The sequence below is a fragment of the Balaenoptera physalus genome (assembly GCF_965194825.1).
Source record: "Balaenoptera physalus genome assembly, chromosome: 11".
NCBI classification, from domain to species: Eukaryota; Metazoa; Chordata; class Mammalia; order Artiodactyla; family Balaenopteridae; genus Balaenoptera; species Balaenoptera physalus.
Window position 1 is genome coordinate 93,041,536 of NC_138896.1, and position 18,775 is coordinate 93,060,310.

Below are 18,775 nucleotides of genomic sequence, written 5' to 3' on the forward strand. Positions count from 1 at the left end.
GTTTTGCGACATGTGGGATCTTCCCAGACCAGGGATCGAACCCGTGTCCCCTGCATTGGCAGGCAGATTCTTAACCACTGTGCCACCAGGGAAGCCCCCAAAGCTGTGTGTTTCATACCACAATCAATTTAAAAAGTCACGGCCAGCTTTAAAAAAAAATAGCAGAGTGCATGTTAAGGTAAGTATTATTTTATAAAATCATATGTTAATTTTATGTAATATATCAGTATGTTTATTGGGTTGCAATATAAAATGAATTTTTTCTACTGGTTTTGGTCAAAGTTTTCATGCTCCTATGTTAGAGATATGTACAAAGTGTCAGGCAATCCAATGAAAGGAGCAACAAATGTCTAGCAGAGAGATGGGGAACACTCAACACAGAAGGGATAACATTTGAGCAGGGTCTTAAGGGAATGCTTGGGGGAAGGGCATTACAAGGAGAAGGAACAGCATGTGCAAAGGCCAGCAAGTGCACAGTCATGACAAGTTCTAGCAATGATGAGAACTTTTCTGTGCCAAGAGCAAAGAATGCTAGGGGTTGGCCTAGGGCAGAGAGTGGGTGGACCAAGATGAGGCCAGAGAGATAGGCTGGGAGATATTAGGAAGAACACTTATGGAATACTAGCAAGATTAGCTTTAGTCCCTGGGCCTGTGTTTCTGAAAGTGTGGTCCCAGGGATCACCTTTATTAGAATCACCCTGGACCGTGGTTCTTAAAACATGGTTCCTGGACCAGTAGCATCAATATTACTTGGGAACTTGTTAGAAATAAAGATTCTGGGGGGGCTTCCCTGGTGCACAGTGATTAAGAGTCCGCCTGCCAATGCAGGGGACATGTGTTCGATCCCTGGTCCAGGAAGATCCTGCATGCCACTGTGCAACTAAGCCCACGTGCCACAACTACTGAGCCTGCGCTCTAGGGCCCACGTGCTGCAACTACTGAGCCCACCTGCTGCAACTACTGAAGCCTGCGTGCCTAGAGTCCATGCTCCGCAGAAAGAGAAGCCACTGCAATGAGAAGCCCGCGCGCCACAATGAAGAGTAGCCCGCGCTCGCCGCAGCTACAGAAAGCCCACGCGCCGCACCGAAGACCCAACGCAGACAAAAATAAAAATTAAACAAACAAACAAAAAAGAGTCAAAGATCCTGGGGCTCCACCCCAGGCCTACTGAATTTGAAACTTTAGAAGTGGGGCCCAGTAATCTGTGTTTTCATAAGCCCTCCAGGTAGTTCTGATGGAGACTGATTTGAGAACCACTGACCTGGGAATTTGATGAAATGGAGATTTCTGGCTCCTACCTCCAGCCTACTAAGTCAGGATCTCTGGGGTAAGGGCCTAGAATACCCATTTTTATCAAGCTCCCCGAGTAATGCTAACTCACTCCAAACCATGAGAATGACTGTCTAGGTGGTGTGTCATCAGTTGTAGATATTAGGATGCTAGAGGAAATGACAGGAACTGGAAACCCCTGAAAGAAGAGAAGGCACTGGGCGCTCCTAGAAAGGAAGACCAGACAAGAAACTATGGTGATTTTGACAAACACACATTGGAGCATGCCATTTCCTTGCTTAAAACATCCTACTTTCTATCACCCTAAAGATGAGAACCAGACTCATTAACATGGCTTAGAAGGAATCACAGTTTCCAGCTTCTGCCTTCCTTATCCTTGCTCTCCTCTCCCTCACCCACCATCCTCCAGCCCTCCTCCAGTTTCCCTGAACACATCTTTCCCCCTGCTGTCTGAAAGCCTCTGCATCTTTAATTTCCGCAGCTCTTCCCCCACACGGCTCATTTTCAAGCCTCAACCCAAACATCACCTTTTCAGACAGATCTCCCCTGATCACCCCACTGGAAGTGGCTTCCCCACATGGCTTTCATACCATATTATCCTGTATATTTCCTTTTTAGAACTTACTACGATCTGTAAATCCTGGGCCTTTACTTAGTTGTCTACTTCCTTTACGTTTCTCTGTCCCACTAGACTGTAAGGTCCAGGAGACTGTGCCTTGCTCACCACAGTCTCCACAGACCAGTTTCTGGCATAAACTACACACTCTCAGAATTTCCTGGGCTCAGCTTTATGTTCTAAGTCTGCGACTTTGCTGATCGAGGCTGACTCCTTCCCCACTTTCCTACTCCACACTTTTGGGTGGTGACACTAACAAAATCCACATATAATTAGGCCATTGCAGAAGTGACATAGCTTTTGACAACCCAGAAGATAGATCCCATCAATGTGATTTGGGGTTGTCTGGAAAGTCTTTAGGGACTGAGATGGAATAAAAGATGAAATTACACTCTTGGCAGAAAAAAAAAAAAAGGAAAAAATATTCCAACTAACAGTTACATCTTGGAAACAAAAAACAACACAGAGGTATTATTTTTCGTACTCATCAGATTGCCAAAATTACTGAGTCCACAAGTGGGTGTACAGTGACATACTTTCAGAAGGTGACAGCTCTGTTTGAGGAAGTCCATAGGCACTGCTGATTAAAAACGTGCTTCTCCAACAATTACTATCCTGGAGAAATGGTCATGAGGAGGCTTGCAGTAGTAGCTGCAACAGCACAGGTAATAATAACAGCATAAAAATGCAATAAAAGATTTGCCGAGTCCTGGGCTTCCCTGGTGGTGCAGTGGTGAAGAATCCGCCTGCCAATGCGGGGGACATGGGTTTGAGCCCTGATCCGGGAAGATCCCACATGCCGCGGAGCAGCTAAGCCCGTGCACCACAACTACAGAGGCTGCGCTCTAGAGCCTGTGAGCCACAACTACTGAGCCCGTGTGCCACAACTACTGAAGCCCACGTGCCTAGAGCCCATGCTTCACAACAAGATAAGCCACCGCAATGAGAAGCCCGCGCACCGCAAGGAAGAGTAGCCCCCGCTCGCCGCAACTAGAGAAAAACCGGCGTGCAGCAATGAAGACCCAACGCAGCCAAAAATAAATTAAAAAAAAAAAAAGATTTGCCAAGTCCTACCCCAGGATCTCTTTTAATCCTCAGTCTTATGAGGTGAATACTGTCTATTTTATAAAGGAGGACACCGAGATTTGAATTATGCAAGGCCTGGTTTTTAACAGAGAAAAACCGGAGTAGCTGTATGTGTGATTCATAGACGACTGGTTGAATAATAATACTCCATCTATACTTCAAAGTACTACGCAAAATAAGATTTTAATTAGTATATCTAAAATAAAACAGAAAGATCCCAAGACATATTTTTAAGTGAAAAACCAAAACTCAAACTGCAGAAGAATACGTTACCTTTTGAGAGAAATTTAAGCCAAGAAGAACTACTTCAATAAATGTTCATGCACCAAATATTTATTTATTGAGCCCCTGTGGTGTTACAGACACTGCATAAAGCTTCAAGACACTTGGGACAAACCAGGGAACAAAAGAGTTTTCTGTCCTCGGGGTGTTTATGTTCTAGTGATGCAGAGACATACAATAAACAAAATTTAAAAAGGAAATGACATAATATGTTATGAGATGAGAAGGGCTAGGAGCAAAAGAAATAGAGCGGGGGCTGGGGAGAGAGGAGGTGGCTGAGGGGTGCAGGGGAAGATGGAGGGTGCCACGGCAGGCACTTAGCGTGGCCTGAGTAGGCCTCGTTGAGAAGGTGGTACTCAAGGGGATGAGAGGGTCACGTGGATATCCCAGGGAAGAGGGATCCAGGCAGAAGGAAGAGGTAGGGCACCATCCTAAGTGGGGAGTGTACTCGCAGGTTAAAAGTACATCATGGAGGTCACTGAGGCCCGGGTGCTTGAAGAAGGGCTGGGGGCGGGGGACGAGGTTGGGGGAGGGAGGGGCAGATTGTTCGTAGAGGCCCCAGGGCAAGGGCTGTGGCTTTTACTCTGAGTGGAATGAGGAGACTGCAGGGATTGGCCCATGATCGGATCTTCTTATTGAAAACCCTGGCTGCTGTGTTGAAAATAAATTGTAGGAAGGCAAGGACAGAAGGCAGGAGAACATTTGGAGGCTGTTGTAATACTACAGGTGAGACACGTAAACACCTAATAAACATCTGGAAAGATTCACCACAAACTCATAAAGCTCCATCTAGCTGTGGTGGGTACTGGCTGGGGGAGAACATCTTAAGGGATGTTTGCTTGCCCTGTAGTCTTTGAATTGCTTTATAAAACATTATTTATCAGTTATTTGAAAAGTTTAAAATTACTATTATTATTATTATAAATACTAATAATATTTACCCTTCCTTCTGGAATAATTCAGCCTCAAACCAGTTAAGTGTGGCCAAGAAAAGTAGGAATTTGCAAGGGGGTGGGGAAAGTAGCCTGGTGCAGGGTGTCAGAGCCCAAGACAGGTGAGAAAGGCAACTGTTAAAGGGACTGGTGATAGGTCGCTTGCATAACAGGGAGATTGACAGAATAAAAGAATATATTGAGGAGAATGGCAGCCAGGTTCAATGTTGGAGAGTTATGTATATGCAAAGGGAGAAAACTAGAATGAATCCTCCTGTGTTGGATTGGAATTGGAAGCTGAGGACTCATAGTTTTCACTAGCTATCTATCTATAGACAGACAGACAGACAGGTAGATAGATAGATGGATATAGCTAGATACAGAAATAAATATATATGTGGAGGGCCTAGAAGCAGTGACATCCCAATGGTCACGAACACCCTAGGAGCCTCATCTAGGTTTCTAAATCGCATTCTCCACGAAAAGGAATTGGGACTTCTTGGAGAAATGGCTAATTCCAGGGCTGGGGAAGGAAGATGCAAGATGAGCCTGGAATACCTTTTTGTACCCGACCATAAAGAAGCGCTCCAAGAGTGATGGGGACATGTCAAAAGGATGCAGAAGCCAGCTTGAACAAGGTCCCACTGGCCAAGTATAGGACAATTTAGGTATCAAAATAAATAATGATAGCAATGAATCATAACCCATTGAATAAAATAGGAATCAGTGAGTCTAAATTATTATAAATAAAACATGAATAAATGAGAGGAGATGACACTTTCCTTTTGGTAGGATGCCAACTAATAAATGTAAAAGGAATGATGGAATTAGAAAACCACCATTTGGCAACCATCATAGTCATAATTAATTCAGCCAAGAAACGTCAATGGAGGCGAGAACTCAGGAGTGAAAATTTGATGAGAAATGGGATATTTACAAAGTGTCAAAGGACCTTCCCACAAAAATCGTTTAATTACTATAGTGAGCTGAATGGTAGCCCCAAAATGATTCTGTCTGCATCCTAATCTCTGGAACCTGTGACTGTTATCTTCCTGGGAAAAAGAGTGTTTGTAGATGTAATTTAAGTGAAGAATCTTGAGCTGAGGAGATCAGCCTGGATAACCAGATGGGCTCTTAATCCAATAACTAGTGTCCTTTTAAGAGTAAGGTCAAGGGAGAAGTGATAGACAGAAGAGGCAACGTGACCGCAGGGGCAGAGATGGGAGGGATGCATGCAGCTACACGTCAAGGAACGCCCACAGTCAGCAGGAGCTGGGAGAGGTAAAGAACAGACTCTTCCCTAGACCCTCCAGAGGGAACGTGGGCTGCCTTACATCCTGATCTCAGACTCCTGGCCTCCAGAACAGAGAGTCCCTGATCCTATGGCGTACCCTTCCCTCCTCATAAATTCCCATTTCGTTCACACAGTTTGAAGTGCACCCCCGTTACTGCAGTCAGACTTCAGGCATCCACCCAGGCAGTGCTTGCTACTCTCGGCCAGCCTCCTCTCTTAACGCTGCTCTCAGCCCAGAGTGGCTGCCAGTGGCCACCGCACTGTCATGGCACCACAGAGAACAACCCTGGGTCTTTCGGAGCACACCCTTTGTTGCCCTTATTTCCAATAAAGAAACAGTTAGCTTTTGAAAGTCTTTGGAAAAAAGTGAACCTTGAGGATAGGTGAAGCTATTCTCTTATTTGTTTAGAAACCTGGATTCACTCTAATTTGTCCACCTTCCAACCTCAGCTTCATCCTGCCACTCGTTGCGATATACAAATAAAGACTAAAAAGCATGGATAAAAGGCCCTGAGAATCAGAGCCTCCAAGTCTTTCTTTTTTTTTTTTTTTTAAATTTTATTTTATTTTTTATTTTATTTTATTTTTGGCTGCGTTGGGCCTTCATTGCTGCACGCAGGCTTTCTCTAGTTGTGGCGAGCGGGGGCTACTCTTTGTTGCGGTGCGCAGGCTTCTCATTGCGGTGGCTTCTCTTATTGTGGAGCATGGGCTCTAGGGTGCGCGGGCTTCAGTAGTCGTGGCACGCGGGCTCAGTAGTTGTGGCTCGCGGGCTCTAGAGCGCAGGCTCAGTAGTTGTGGCTCACGGGCTTAGTTGCTCCGCAGCATGTGGGATCTTCCTGGACCAGGGCTCGAACCCGTGTCCCCTGCGTTGGCAGGCGGATTCGTAACCACTGCGCCACCAGGGAAGGCCTAAGTCTTTCTATTCGTATTTTAACGCAGCCTGTTCTGTGCCCTTCAGCCCTTGTAGACGGTGTGTGGATTTTTCTAGACTTTTCCTCAATCTCCCATTCTTGTCCCTCCCCACAGGCTCATCCCAGAGGCGTGGCCCAACTCCAGTCTTTCTCCCTGGGGTTATTTGAAGATCCTTGCACATTTTTTTCTGACAGGGTCCCAGCTGTTTTCTCTTTCCCGATCTTCTTCTGTCTCTATCTTCTACCTTCTCCTCTGTGTCATCAGGCTTTCCCCCTCTTGTGTACCCTCAGAGGAACGGGCCAGTCTTCTTGCATGTTTGCATTTAAGGGACATCTCTTCCATTACACCCTGACTCTGTGGGGGAACAGATTCCAAGCACGCGTTCTCTGCGGTACCTAGGAGGCCCTCATGGACAGTTTGCCTGGTTAATAACGTTCCCTCTGCCTGGAAGCCTCTTCTCTTTTGGTGCAAATCCTTTCCAGTGTTTAAGTGAGGCCCTTCCAAAAAGTAAAACTTCTATCTCTGCCTGAAAGAGATGTCGCAGGCCTTTGACCACCAGATTTGCATACTTGCCTTCTACTTTGCATCAGAGTCTATAATTATGTCTTATCTCTCCTGGTCATTTGCAAACTTCCTGAGGACAAGAAAGAGTCTGGGCCTCTGAAACCAGTCTGGCTTTGAATCATGGGTCAGTCCCTTGCCTGTGTAGTTGTGTGACCTTGGACAAGTTAGTGCACTTCTTTATACCTTAGTTTTCTCTTATGTTAAGTGGGGATAATACTATCACGTGTAGGGGGACTTCCCTGGTGGCGCAGTGGTTAAGAATCCGCCTGCCAATGGTTCGAGCCCTGGTGCCACAACTAGTGAAGCCCACGCGCCTAGAGCCCGTGCTCCGCAACAAGAGAAGCCACCGCAATGAGAAGCCTGCGTACCGCAACGAAGAGCAGCCCCCGCTCTCGCCGCAACTGTAGAAAGCCTGCGCACAGCAAGGAAGACCTGATGTAGCCAAAAATAAATAAATATTTTAAAAAATATATCACTTATAGGATTTTTGCAAGGATTAAATTAAATACTTTTATACAGTGCTTAGAAGAATGCTAGACACATAGAGAATACTTGATAAATATTAGTTGTTACTATTAATATTTTCCTTTATGCATTATTTATCTAGTGCTGTGTAACAAATCACCTCAGAATTTAGAAGCTGAGAACAATTATAAAGATTTGTCATCTTTCATAGTTTCTGTGGATCAGGACTTGAGGTGCAGCTTAGATGGGTGGTTCTGACTTGGGATCACTTATAAGGTTGCAATCCAGATGCCAGCTGGGGCTGCAGTCATCGGAAGGATTTCCTGGGGCTCGAGGGCCCACGTTAAAGCCATCAATCCTTTCCATTTGGGCGTTTCCACAGGGCTGCTCTGATGTTCTTGTGACATGGCAGCTGGCTTCCTCTGGAAAGAGCAATCCAAGCGCCCAGGGCAGAAGCCTCAGCACCTTTTATGAGCTAGCCTCAGAAGTCAAGTACCATCCCTTCCCCCACGCTTATTGTTCACACGGACCCGCTCTCCCTGATTCACCTGGGAGAAGACTACACTGGGACATGAACCCCAGGAGGCTAGGATCCTCAGGGGCATTCGTGGAGGCTGGACGTCACATTTTATTCTGTTTTGCTCTAAGGGAGTTAGTAGCAATAGGAGGCTCTAGCAATCGCAGACATTGGGAAGCATGCCGGCTAGAGAAGCATTCCAAGGAAGAAGGCAGAAATGAACCAAAGAAAATATTTCTTCAGCCTCATCCCTTGCTTCTTCTGCCCTTGCACTCTCAGCTTAAGCCAGACTGAACCTACCTGGATCTTCTGTCTCATTTCAGCGCCCGTGCACCTAGAGTTTTTGTCTTTGAAAGCATCTCCTCTCCACTTCACTTGGCTACCTTCCTCTCAGAATTCATCTCTCAAGCTTAAACCCTTCTACTTCCTCTAGGGAAACTTTCCCTGATTCCCTTCGACTGTCACTGCTGTGGGTACTTTGTCTCCTTTCATGGACCTTATCCAGTTTTTGGAAGTTGAAGCATCTCTAAGTGAGGGGAACAGCTGATGAAAAGGGACAGAGCAGGGTGGAAGAAATTAGCATGGTACGTTCTCTAACAGAAAGTTCCAGAAGAACTTTTGGCGATCATGGAATCTTCTCTCAGTGCAAAAGTCACTAGCCACATGGGCCTATTGAACACATGTAATGTGGCTAGTATGACTGAGGAACTGAATTTCATTGACGAACTCAGGAACTGAATTTTAAATTTTATTTAATTTTAATTAATTTAAATTTAAATACCCACACATGGCTAGTGACAACTGTATTGTCCTGCACAGGCCATACGGGAAGACACCTGCTTAAAGAGAGTACCGGGTGGCAGAGAGAGTGGCGGCTAAGCTTTGCTATGTAGAGGATAGGCCCCTTCAGACTGGAAGGGACCATAATAAACTAAATCCAGGGCATTGAAAGTGTTGGCCCACTGTGATGATGCCACCCTAATACATCCCCTGCAAGGCTATTTGTAACTGAGCAGGATGCTTAGAACAGTGAAAGGGTCTCAAGATATTAGGACTGGTTCTCTGATGGCAAAATCGAGAAAAGTATTTTTTTGCAGCGGGGGGCTTTTGCCTACATCTGCACCTAGGTTCAGGGTCAGAGCCACTATCTTTTAAGAGGGTCAGCACTTGTGATGGCTGTGTCCAAATTTGCACCTTCTAACACCAGTCAAGAAATAGCTTTCTGTCCTCCCTTCCTCCCTCTCTCCCTTCCTTCCTTTCATAGATTTGTGTTAGGCTTTGAGAAGAGAAGGTGGAACAGTTCAGTATCTTTCTCTTGAAAAGCTCACAGACATGAGAGGATAATAAAAATGTCCACACACTAGCTAGTTGCCAGATGTTCTGGATTCTGCTGCTGTTTCGCCAGACTAGCTCTCCGTGCCTCATCTATCCCATTTGTAAAATGTCAGGGCGGGAGAGTACTTCTGTGGTCTCTGCCCTCTCTAACTTCCTGGGCGCTTATGTAACGTAATCAAAATCATCATAATAATAAAAACAGCAGCCACATTAACTGAGTGCTTAAGTTCCAGGCACCCTGTGCGCTCAGTGCTTCACCGTCGCCATTTCATTCAGGTCTCAGGGCTGTTTTACAAACTCCCATTTTGCGGATGAGGTAACTGAGGCTACCTGAGTTTAAGTAACGTCAGACAGGGAGTAAATAGTTGAGTTGGGCTTTAAATCCAGCTGGTTCTATTGCCTAAGCTTTTCATTCCTTTGCTGTGTGCATTGCTTCTCTTCAAGAGTGGGTCATCGACGAGCTTTGGATTCAGGCAAGGAGGTATTTTTGCTCCGATTACTAGTAATACTGAGTGCTTTTTAAATGTGTACTCTGACCGCCAAGTGTACACACTCTCACTTGATTTTCGCAGCCACCTTATAGGGTGGTCCATACTAGTGCTTTCATCGTACAGATGGGGAAAGTGAGGCTCAGAGAGGCTCAGTAAATTGCTCAAGGTCACACAGCTAGCAAATGGCAGGGACTCACATCCAGGGGGTCTGCGTCCCACCCCCCTGCCTACACCACTCCGTCTTCAGGTCGGCGCAGGTAGCTAGGGCCATCCCTGGGGAGAGGCGGGGTGGCCGGCCCTGCCGGGTCTGCGGGGGACTGCCGGGGGCCACACGCCTCGCCGCGCACGCGCTCTCGAGCTCCGGGTCTGGGCGCGCCGCGGGCGCGAGGACGGCGGCGGGGAGCGTGCGCGCGATGACGTGCCGGGCGCCATGTTGGAGGGCTGGTGGTAGCGGCTTGGGGAGGTGCTCGCTCTCTCGGTCTCGCTCTCTCGCTCGCTTCCCCCGGCTCCCTTCGGTGCCCCCCCCGGTCGCCTGCGTGCCGGAGTGTGTGCGAGGGAGGGGGAGGGCGTCGGGGGGGTGGGGGGAGGCCTTCCGGTCCCCGGGAGACCCGCGGCAGGAGGCGGAGGCTGCGAGGGACTCCGGGAAGCCATGGACGTCGAGAGGCTGCAGGAGGCGCTGAAAGGTGGGGGTAGCTGCCCCCTCTCCCTTCCTCCTCACCCTCCGCGGTCCTATCTCCCTTCGGGGCAAGTGGTTTCGCGGGGTCGGGCCGGGCTGGTGGGGGAGGGCGCGCTTCCCCGGCTCCCATCCCCCTCCCGCTTCCCCGGGGGCGGGGAGCCCCGTGGGCAGCTCCCTCCCGCCCCGCTCTGGGCTTTGTGTCGGCCGCCGGCGTCTGGGCTGGGGGAGGGGAGCCGGGAAGCTCTCGCGGGGGCCCCGGCCCCTCTCCCACTCCCGGGGCACGGGTCTTGGGCCCGCAGCTCCCTTCCAGGCTGGCTTCGTTCTCTATCAGGCCCCCACACGCCGGGCCACGGGGGGGAGAAGAAAAGTGAAAGGTTTCGGGGTGGGGGGAGGAGAGGGGGCGGCAAAGCAACTTTCAAGTGTCTCAGGGAGCCTTTTTCGGGGCTTCTGAAGTCATCTTTCCACGCGCCCTCCTTCTCAGGTGGTCGCCTTCCAAGCAACAGGCTTGAGAACAGTGGTTCTCAAACTTAGGAGAGCATGATTTCGGCGTTCTGAGAATTAGGCTTTGATACCCAGGATCATTGGGGGACGGCTACGAGAGGGAGCTGGTGTTTTCTTAAAACGCAGATTTATGAACTTCACGTAAATAAACAGTCTGTGGGGTCGGGATCTGGGGTTTGTATTTTAGCCGGTCTCTGAGATGAATGTGGTCCTGGTGTTCCCCCGGACCACACTTTGAGAAGCACTGCGTTAGGGCTGATTTGTGGCGAAGTTGAGTGCCCGCTTTAGGAGGGGTCTCGTTACCTGTGAAGAGTGACGTTTGAAATTGGAGAGTAAGAGGTGGATATTTCGTTGAGACGCTTTTTTAAATTAAAAAAAAATTTTTTTAAATTGCTGCTTAATATGAGGAAGGACTGGGAGGAAAGTTTGTTGTTTGAAGGCATTGGAAATGGTTGGTGGATTTTTAGAAATACTAATAACTTTTCTTTCTTCCCTTATCTAGATTTTGAGAAGAGGGGGAAAAAGGAAGTTTGTCCGGTCCTGGATCAGTTTCTTTGTCATGTAGCCAAGACTGGAGAAACAATGTGAGTTGAAAACATGTAATCGTTGTTATAGATCTGTGTATCCTTCAGAATTGCTCAGGACAGGGACAGGAGTGTATTTCCGAAGCACTGAATACTCCATCTGTCTAAACTGCACAAGCTCCAGTAATTTAAAGTATTTACTAAGTGTATATGCTTTATTTACTTTGTATGTGGCCAGTAACGAATTTTAAAACTTTGTTAAAATTTTCTTTATGCTTCTGCGCATTTAGAATGTGTTAGTCTAGAAGAGCCAGAGAAAAAGAAGAATGCATGTTCCATTATGACTGTTTTTTGGCCATAACAAACAGGCTTATTTCCAGAATTGTGTGGCTTTGATTCTGTTTCAGATTCTTTTATTGGTGGTATTTTCTCATATTGTCCTGTTTGCAACCTTTTGTTGTCATATTTATATATGTGGGTGCTTGAAGTGTCACATATTTATTTTCTTGAGCACTCAGGATGATTATCTGAGAAATTCCAGATGCTACAGTCTTTACTGTCCTGTAAACTTTCTAGGATAGCTAACTTGTTAACATACGCTCAGCATTTTATTAGGCTTGTTTCCAAATGCTGTGAATCTGAAACTTATACTATGAAGTTAGCACTGTTTTCAGAGGAACATTTCAGTTCATTGTTGTGTGTGTAGTTGTTTGGCAGGAGTTGTTTTCACACTCAGGCTAACTTTATTTGTAGAGAGCAGTGCACATTTGGTGCCTTGTAGTCTTTATGTAGGAGGCAGGGAACAGGAAGGGGAGAGGTTTTTTTGGGGGGTAGTTTTAAAAAGTGGGCTTTCTTTTGGCTCCTTTACTTCATGCCTAGTTTTAAAATTCTTTTTGAGGCCTAATAAAAGAGTGTAAGCTTCAGCAAATGATGTATATTTTCTTTGGCTTTATTAGCAAATGTTCATTTCTCACAAGATTTGCTTATGGTTGCAGCGTAGCCTTCTAATAACTGGCCTGATTTTAGAAAGGAAAAAAAACAACAACCCTCTTTAATGGTCATGCAGACAAGCTGAAACTCCTTGGTGCTTATTAAAATTACCAGTCACCTTAGGAATGTGACTGTGATGTGTTCAATCTTAAATTTCTATTTAGTGCTTTTAAAAAATGGAACGCTTCAGGAAATAAAGGTAATTCTTGCCTCTGAATTATAGTCTCTTAGAACATCTTGCTTTAAAAAAATTGATGCAGAATAACTAATTTGTATTTATACTGATTGCTAGTTGGTCCAAACTTATACCTCTCTACAGTATCAAGGGGAAAAGTATTTTACTTCATAGTTTTGATAAACAAGATTATTTGGAGTTAAATACTTAACACCTCTTACCAGGTGTGTACAAACTGCCGTCCCTTTTTGATAAAATACTTTGGCTGTAAATGTATAAACAGTTGAAAGTTTCTACAAGAAAGTTCTTTAATATCCTGTTTGACTGGATCAGTAAGTGGCTAGGGAAATTCAACCTGATTTTTCTGGACAATTGTTTGTCCTGAGAGAGGACTTAAAAAGGTCATCAGTTGTCCCATCCCTGTCCACCCCTCCCACCCCACCCAAATCTTTAGGTCTTTGTACATTTACTGAGAGTATTTTGTATTAAAATGATTGGTGGTGTTAGATTCTTTATGGAGTTTGGAAAATATTTTTTAATTTATGATTCAAACAGCTGGTGTTTTTACATTTAGCTTTATTTAGCCTTTGTTGGTTTTTTGTTTTTTTAAATCAACTTGGGCATGCCTTAACTTTTGATACTGAAATTTGCAGTTTCTGTCATCATTTATGGCTAAACTGAGCTTTGTCTAACTTCTAAGACTGTAAATACCAGAATGAAAATCTAAAAGAAAGCAGTTCAGATCTTTTTGATGTTTTAGGATGGATGAGTTTCTTAAGGTAAGAATTCCTGGGTTTTTTTCCTCATTTCTGTTTTTAGAAAATAGCTTTACTTAATAATGCTTATTTTAAAAAACTTCATTTATTGAAAACAGTAAGCTTCGTTTACTGAAAATATATAGTTTGGTAAATTTTAACATCTACCCTCATGAAACTATCACCACACTCCAGATTGAGAATATATCCAATACTCACAGAAGTTTCCTCATGCCCTTTGTAATCTCCCCTCCCTGTGTGTGCTCTCCTCTCCTCTCCTCAGGCAGCTAAAGATCTGCTTTTTGTCACTGTAGATTAGTTAGCATGTTCTGGAATTTTATATAAATGGAATCATACAGTATATTCTTTGTCTGCCTTTTTTTACTCCACATAATTTGAGATTGATCCACGTTGTTCAGAAATCAACAATTCATTCCTTTTTATTTCTGAGTTGTATTCATTACATGGATATCCTACAGTTCTTGCTTCACTCACTGGTTGATGGGCATTTGGGTTATTTCCAGTTTTTTTTTTTTTTTTAAATTTATTTATTTATTTTTGGCTGCATTGGGTCTTCATTGCTGCGCACAGGCTTTCTCTAGTTGCGGTGAGCGGGGGCTACTCTTCTTTGCGGTGCACGGGCTTCTCATTGCAGTGGCTTCTCTTGTTGCAGAGCACGGGCTCTAGACGTGCGGGCTTCAGTAGTTGTGGCTCGCGGGCTCAGCAGTTGTGGCTCGCAGGCTCTAGAGCGCAGGCTCAGTAGTTGTGGCGCATGGGCTTAGTTGCTCCGCGGCATGTGGGATCTTCCTGGACCAGGGCTCGAACCCGTGTCCCCTGCATTGGCAGGTGGATTCTTAACCACTGTGCCACCCCGGAAGCCCCAGTTTTTTCTTTATTAAACAAAGCTCCTGTGAACATTGTGCATGTGTCTTTGTATGCGTTCTTTTTTTCTTGGGTAAAAATCCATCCAGGAGTGGAATGGTTGGATCATATGGTACGTGTATGTTTAACTTTAGAAAATACTGAACTGTTTTCTTGAGTGATTGTGTCAATTTGCTTTTCCACCAGTATCATGGGAGTTGAGATCGGTTTCTCCACATCCTTTCCAACACTTAGTACGGTCAGTCTTTCTCACTTTAGATATTCTAATAGGTGCCTATTGTATAGTGGTTTTAATTTGTATTTGCCTAATGACTAATGATGTTGAGCATCTTTTCATGTGTTTATTTGCTGTTTGTGTATCTCCTTCAGTAAATTGATTCTTCACATTTTTGCCCATGTTAAAATGGGGTTGTTTGATTTGTTATTGGGTTTTGAGAGTTCTTTATATGTTACGGATACAAATTCTTTATTAATGTGGTTTGCAAATACTTGCTACCACTGTGTGGCTTGTCTTTTTATTCTCTTAACGGTGTCTTTTAAAGTGAAATTTAAAATTTAATTCCATTTTGATTTTTTAAAATTTCCTCTTTTGAAGGATTCTTACTGCGTTGTGTGTTGTGGTCATTTGTTCTTGTGTGCTTTCTAGTTTAGTCTTTATTTCCTGAAGTAATTCTTTCTTTTCTGATTCTTTGCTGTATTCTGTTGCTTCGTGTTCTGAGTTTCTCTAATTCTGACTTGTATCATTTTTCTCAATGTGTTTAGCTCATTTTGAAAATAGTGTAAGGTTTTGATCTGTATCTGAGCAAGTCTTTCTAGCTTCCCTTTGATGTCTTGAGGGATGTTATTTTGCTCCTTATTCTCCTTTTTTCTTACAACAATTTCATATTAGATTTGACCTTGATATTTTTCTGTTTTGTGTTTTTATGTGAGAATAGTTTTTCTGCACTTTGAGGAGGAGGCATGGTTCAGAGTAGCTGTCCTAACTTCACAGAGTTTGCTCATTATTTTTGTGACGTGTTAGAATATGGAGCGTTCTTTCTGAAATTAATAGGCTCTGTTCTATCAATACTTTTATTTGGACCTTGTCTTTCTTTCATCTCTGTTTGTTTCTCTTGTCTTTGGGGTCTCCTCTGGACGGGAGCTCTGGTGGGTCACTTTCAAGAGCTCATGAAGCAAGACTTTGTCCCTTTCAGCCCTCACTGGACGTCCTTTCTCTTCACTTATTACTCTGAGTGGGCAAAACCTATCTCAGTTTCAGCTACTGTTCTCACATTGACCTGCCATGATTTCTTGTGAACACCTGTTGGCTATTTTGTGGTTCTCCTATTTGTAGGCCCTTCCTGTTCACTACGACTTCTGTTTTCTCTTGTACAGATTCTGATAATGGTACAGGTCATGTGACCATAAGTATTTCCTCATTAACTTACATTTTGGGGTTTGTGAGATGACCTTGTCAGGGAGTTTTGTTGTAAATGTTTTTGCTTATTGGTTTTGGGTTTGCTGTCTAGTTACGTTTGATATAAGGGGTTTTGGAGAGGTGAAAAATTGTAGCACCTCTGCCATCCTCTCAGAATTACACTATTTAGGAGAACTTTTTTTTTTTTTTTTAATTTATTTTTGGCTGCGTTGGGTCTTTGTTGCTGCATGCAGGCTTTCTCTAGTTGTGGTGAGTGGGGCTACTCTTTGTTGTTGTGTGCGGGCTTCTCATTGCAGTGGCTTCTCTTGTTGCGGAGCACAGGCTCTAGGCGCGCGGGCTTCAGTAGTTGTGGCTCGCGGACTTAGTTGCTCCGTGGCATGTGGAATCTTCCCGGACCAGGGCTCGAACCCGTGTCCCCTGCATTGGCAGGCGGACTCTTAACCACTGCGCCACCAGGGAAGTCCCTTAGAGAACTTTTTAAGTCAGTCCCTGTTAAGTTAGTTTCCTCATCTATAAAAGGGAATAATAATAGTACTTCATAGCATGAGTATGTAGTACACGGAAATACACTGCTTCATAAACAGTGTTAACATTATTTATTTACTCAATAAATAGTAATTGTTATTGTGTTGATAATGCTTATATTGAGTCTACTTTTTTTTCTCCCTGCAGTTTCAAACTCTTTGTGTTCAGCAATTTTGAAATACTACTAAGAAAATAAAAGTTAGTTAAAAAGTAGTAGTAATCAACAACTGAGATCTGCATTATTATAAATAAAATCTTCTTAAGTCCATGTGACTGTTAGATCCTTCTGTGGTTTTCTTTAGGGAGGGAATTTTGTTTTGTCTAACATAGTATCGAACACTGGAACATTATTTCTAAAATGTCAGTTTCACATACTGCCTTTGGGATTTTTTGCCACATCCTTGTAGTATCTGTATAATTATTTACTGAATGCTCTTTTTGAGGTCAGTTTACTTTTCTTCAGATTTTTTTAAGATGGAAGAATACTGCAGATAGAGATTAAGCCCTCATTTGACCCCTCCCCAGAAGTATAATCAACATGTTAATTTCTTCCTCTTAGTCTTGTGAGAAATAAGGAGGTCTGAAACCAGTGGCTTGTTGCATTAGTTATATTTTTCTATGTCATTTTAAAATCTGTAAATACTAAAATATTAATATGAATTACCCGTGTGCCATCTAAATTCCTATCATGTACCATTATCACAGTGGTACACAGAGGAAGCACAGTGGATTTTGAGTAGATATTAGTTAAATGGTTGCCCTTTTGCATCTAAATATTTTAGTAACTGCAGTGGTTAAGATAGGAACATGAAGAAAATTGTAGTTTTCATTTGTTTCATCACATCAAACCTGTAAATCTGATGTGTCATGTATGCTGTACAAAATCTACTGTGTGATGCACTGGAAGCTAGATGTGTCAACTCTGTTTTCTGACTGGAATTAAATTCAAATCGTCAATCTTTTTGGTGTGCAGGTGAGTTCATATTTTCCATGTGCAGTCCAGTTTTTACTAGTAGTTGGCTAGTCCTCTAATTTCATGAGAGTTAGCGTGTGGTAACGTCATTCTGGGAAGGAGCATGGCTTGATTCTGAAATTAGCTTGTCAGAATTAGCTGTGTGAATTAGGACAAATAATTGGTGAGCTTGTTTTCTCACTTCAGAAATGGGGCTTATACCATGTAGTTGCCTCAGCTTTTGTGAGGACTTGAATAAATGAAAATATGTAGCTATAGATACTAAAATTTGGGAGAGCGTAAAAGTTAGAATTGTCTGTGTGTTGGGCATAAATAGAGTGCATTTGGCTCATGAAACAAGTCTGAGGTACTTAATCTGGTTGGAGAGTCACGAGAGCACAAGACAGACCTGGGTTTGAATTCCCAGCTCTACCACTTAGTTACTCTGTCACCAAGGCTGACTTCTCTGTGCCTTAATTTCCTTATCGTAAGATATGGGAAATAAAGTAAATCCATCTCAAGGGATGTTATGGGGGTTCACTGAGTTTATACTTTATAAGTGCTTAACGCTGTGACTTGTGCATAGTGACAACCCCCTCCTCCCCATAGCTACTATTTTAGTCTCCAGTAAGTCACTTAAATTACTGTGGGCCACACTTCCCTCAGGTACTCAATGAGGAGCTTATAAAAGATGATTTCCAAGTTTCCTTCCATTTCAGAAGCCTGTGGGAGTCTGTGTTGTGGCAGTAGTTACCAGGGGTGGTATTGCAGTAACAGTGGTAAAGGGTGGGGCACAGGCACAGTGGTTGTCGTTAAATGTCTGCTGATGGTGAAGATGTTACCTCTTGGGAGTATGTTACATAGGTTAGTGCTTTGGAGACAGTAAGAAAATTGAGAATCACTTGTCTGTACTTGGATGAGAGAGACCAGTCAGTGTTACCACTAACTCATGAGAGCCACAAAGTGGTTCCCAGAGTGTCTGTCTTAGTGTTACCTACATGTGTGCCTTTTTATCTATATCCAGAGATCTCTTTGTGCCTGCCAATAAATTGGAGTTCATAATGCTTATGGACTGTTACTGGAAGCCTGTCACCAACTTCGTGTGGCTTCAAAACATCTTATTAGTAAGAAGATGAGGAATTTATGGTCCAGAATTTATAGTGGTTTCCCTCTGTTCTGTTCTGTGGACTGTAGGTCTTTTACCTTTCTGATATGGGAGTTTATTATTGGGGGGTGGGGTGGGTGGGTGGGGGAGTGAGTGAGTGTGTGTGTATGTTTGTGTCTGTCTACCTAAATCAGTATCAATAGCAAAAAAACTTAAATCACTTACTAAAACAGAGTATAGACAGTTGAAGGGGAGAACATTGGCTGTTATTTCATTTAATACATATGCCTGTGAAAGCACTGTACTTTAAAATACCTGATGAATGTGAGAAATGTGTTTTAGATCTTCATTTTTGCTAGGCCTTCAGATGTGTTCAGTTGCTCATCTTTGTTCTCTGTGGTTTCACCCACAGTGATCCTTTTTGTATATCAGGCTGCCTGGGTTTGGCACTTCTTGTAACCACCCTCCAAACTCCATTCCTACCAAAAT

The 18,775-nt window shown here is 43.9% G+C and overlaps 1 protein-coding gene across 4 annotated transcripts in view; it reads left to right on the forward strand.

The window, feature by feature from the left end:
* Positions 1-18,775, forward strand: part of LOC309637454 (glucoside xylosyltransferase 2) — a 151,776-nt gene that overhangs the window by 87,256 nt on the left and 45,745 nt on the right. For 3 of the 4 annotated variants that reach the window (XM_082412213.1, XM_082412214.1, XM_082412215.1), the window contains exon 8: positions 11,464-11,545. In XM_082412213.1, the coding sequence (XP_082268339.1) occupies positions 11,464-11,545 (82 nt within the window). Of the gene's footprint in view, positions 1-10,200; positions 10,468-11,463; positions 11,546-18,775 lie in introns of those variants that run through there. The other variant, XM_082412217.1, reaches the window with a different exon arrangement.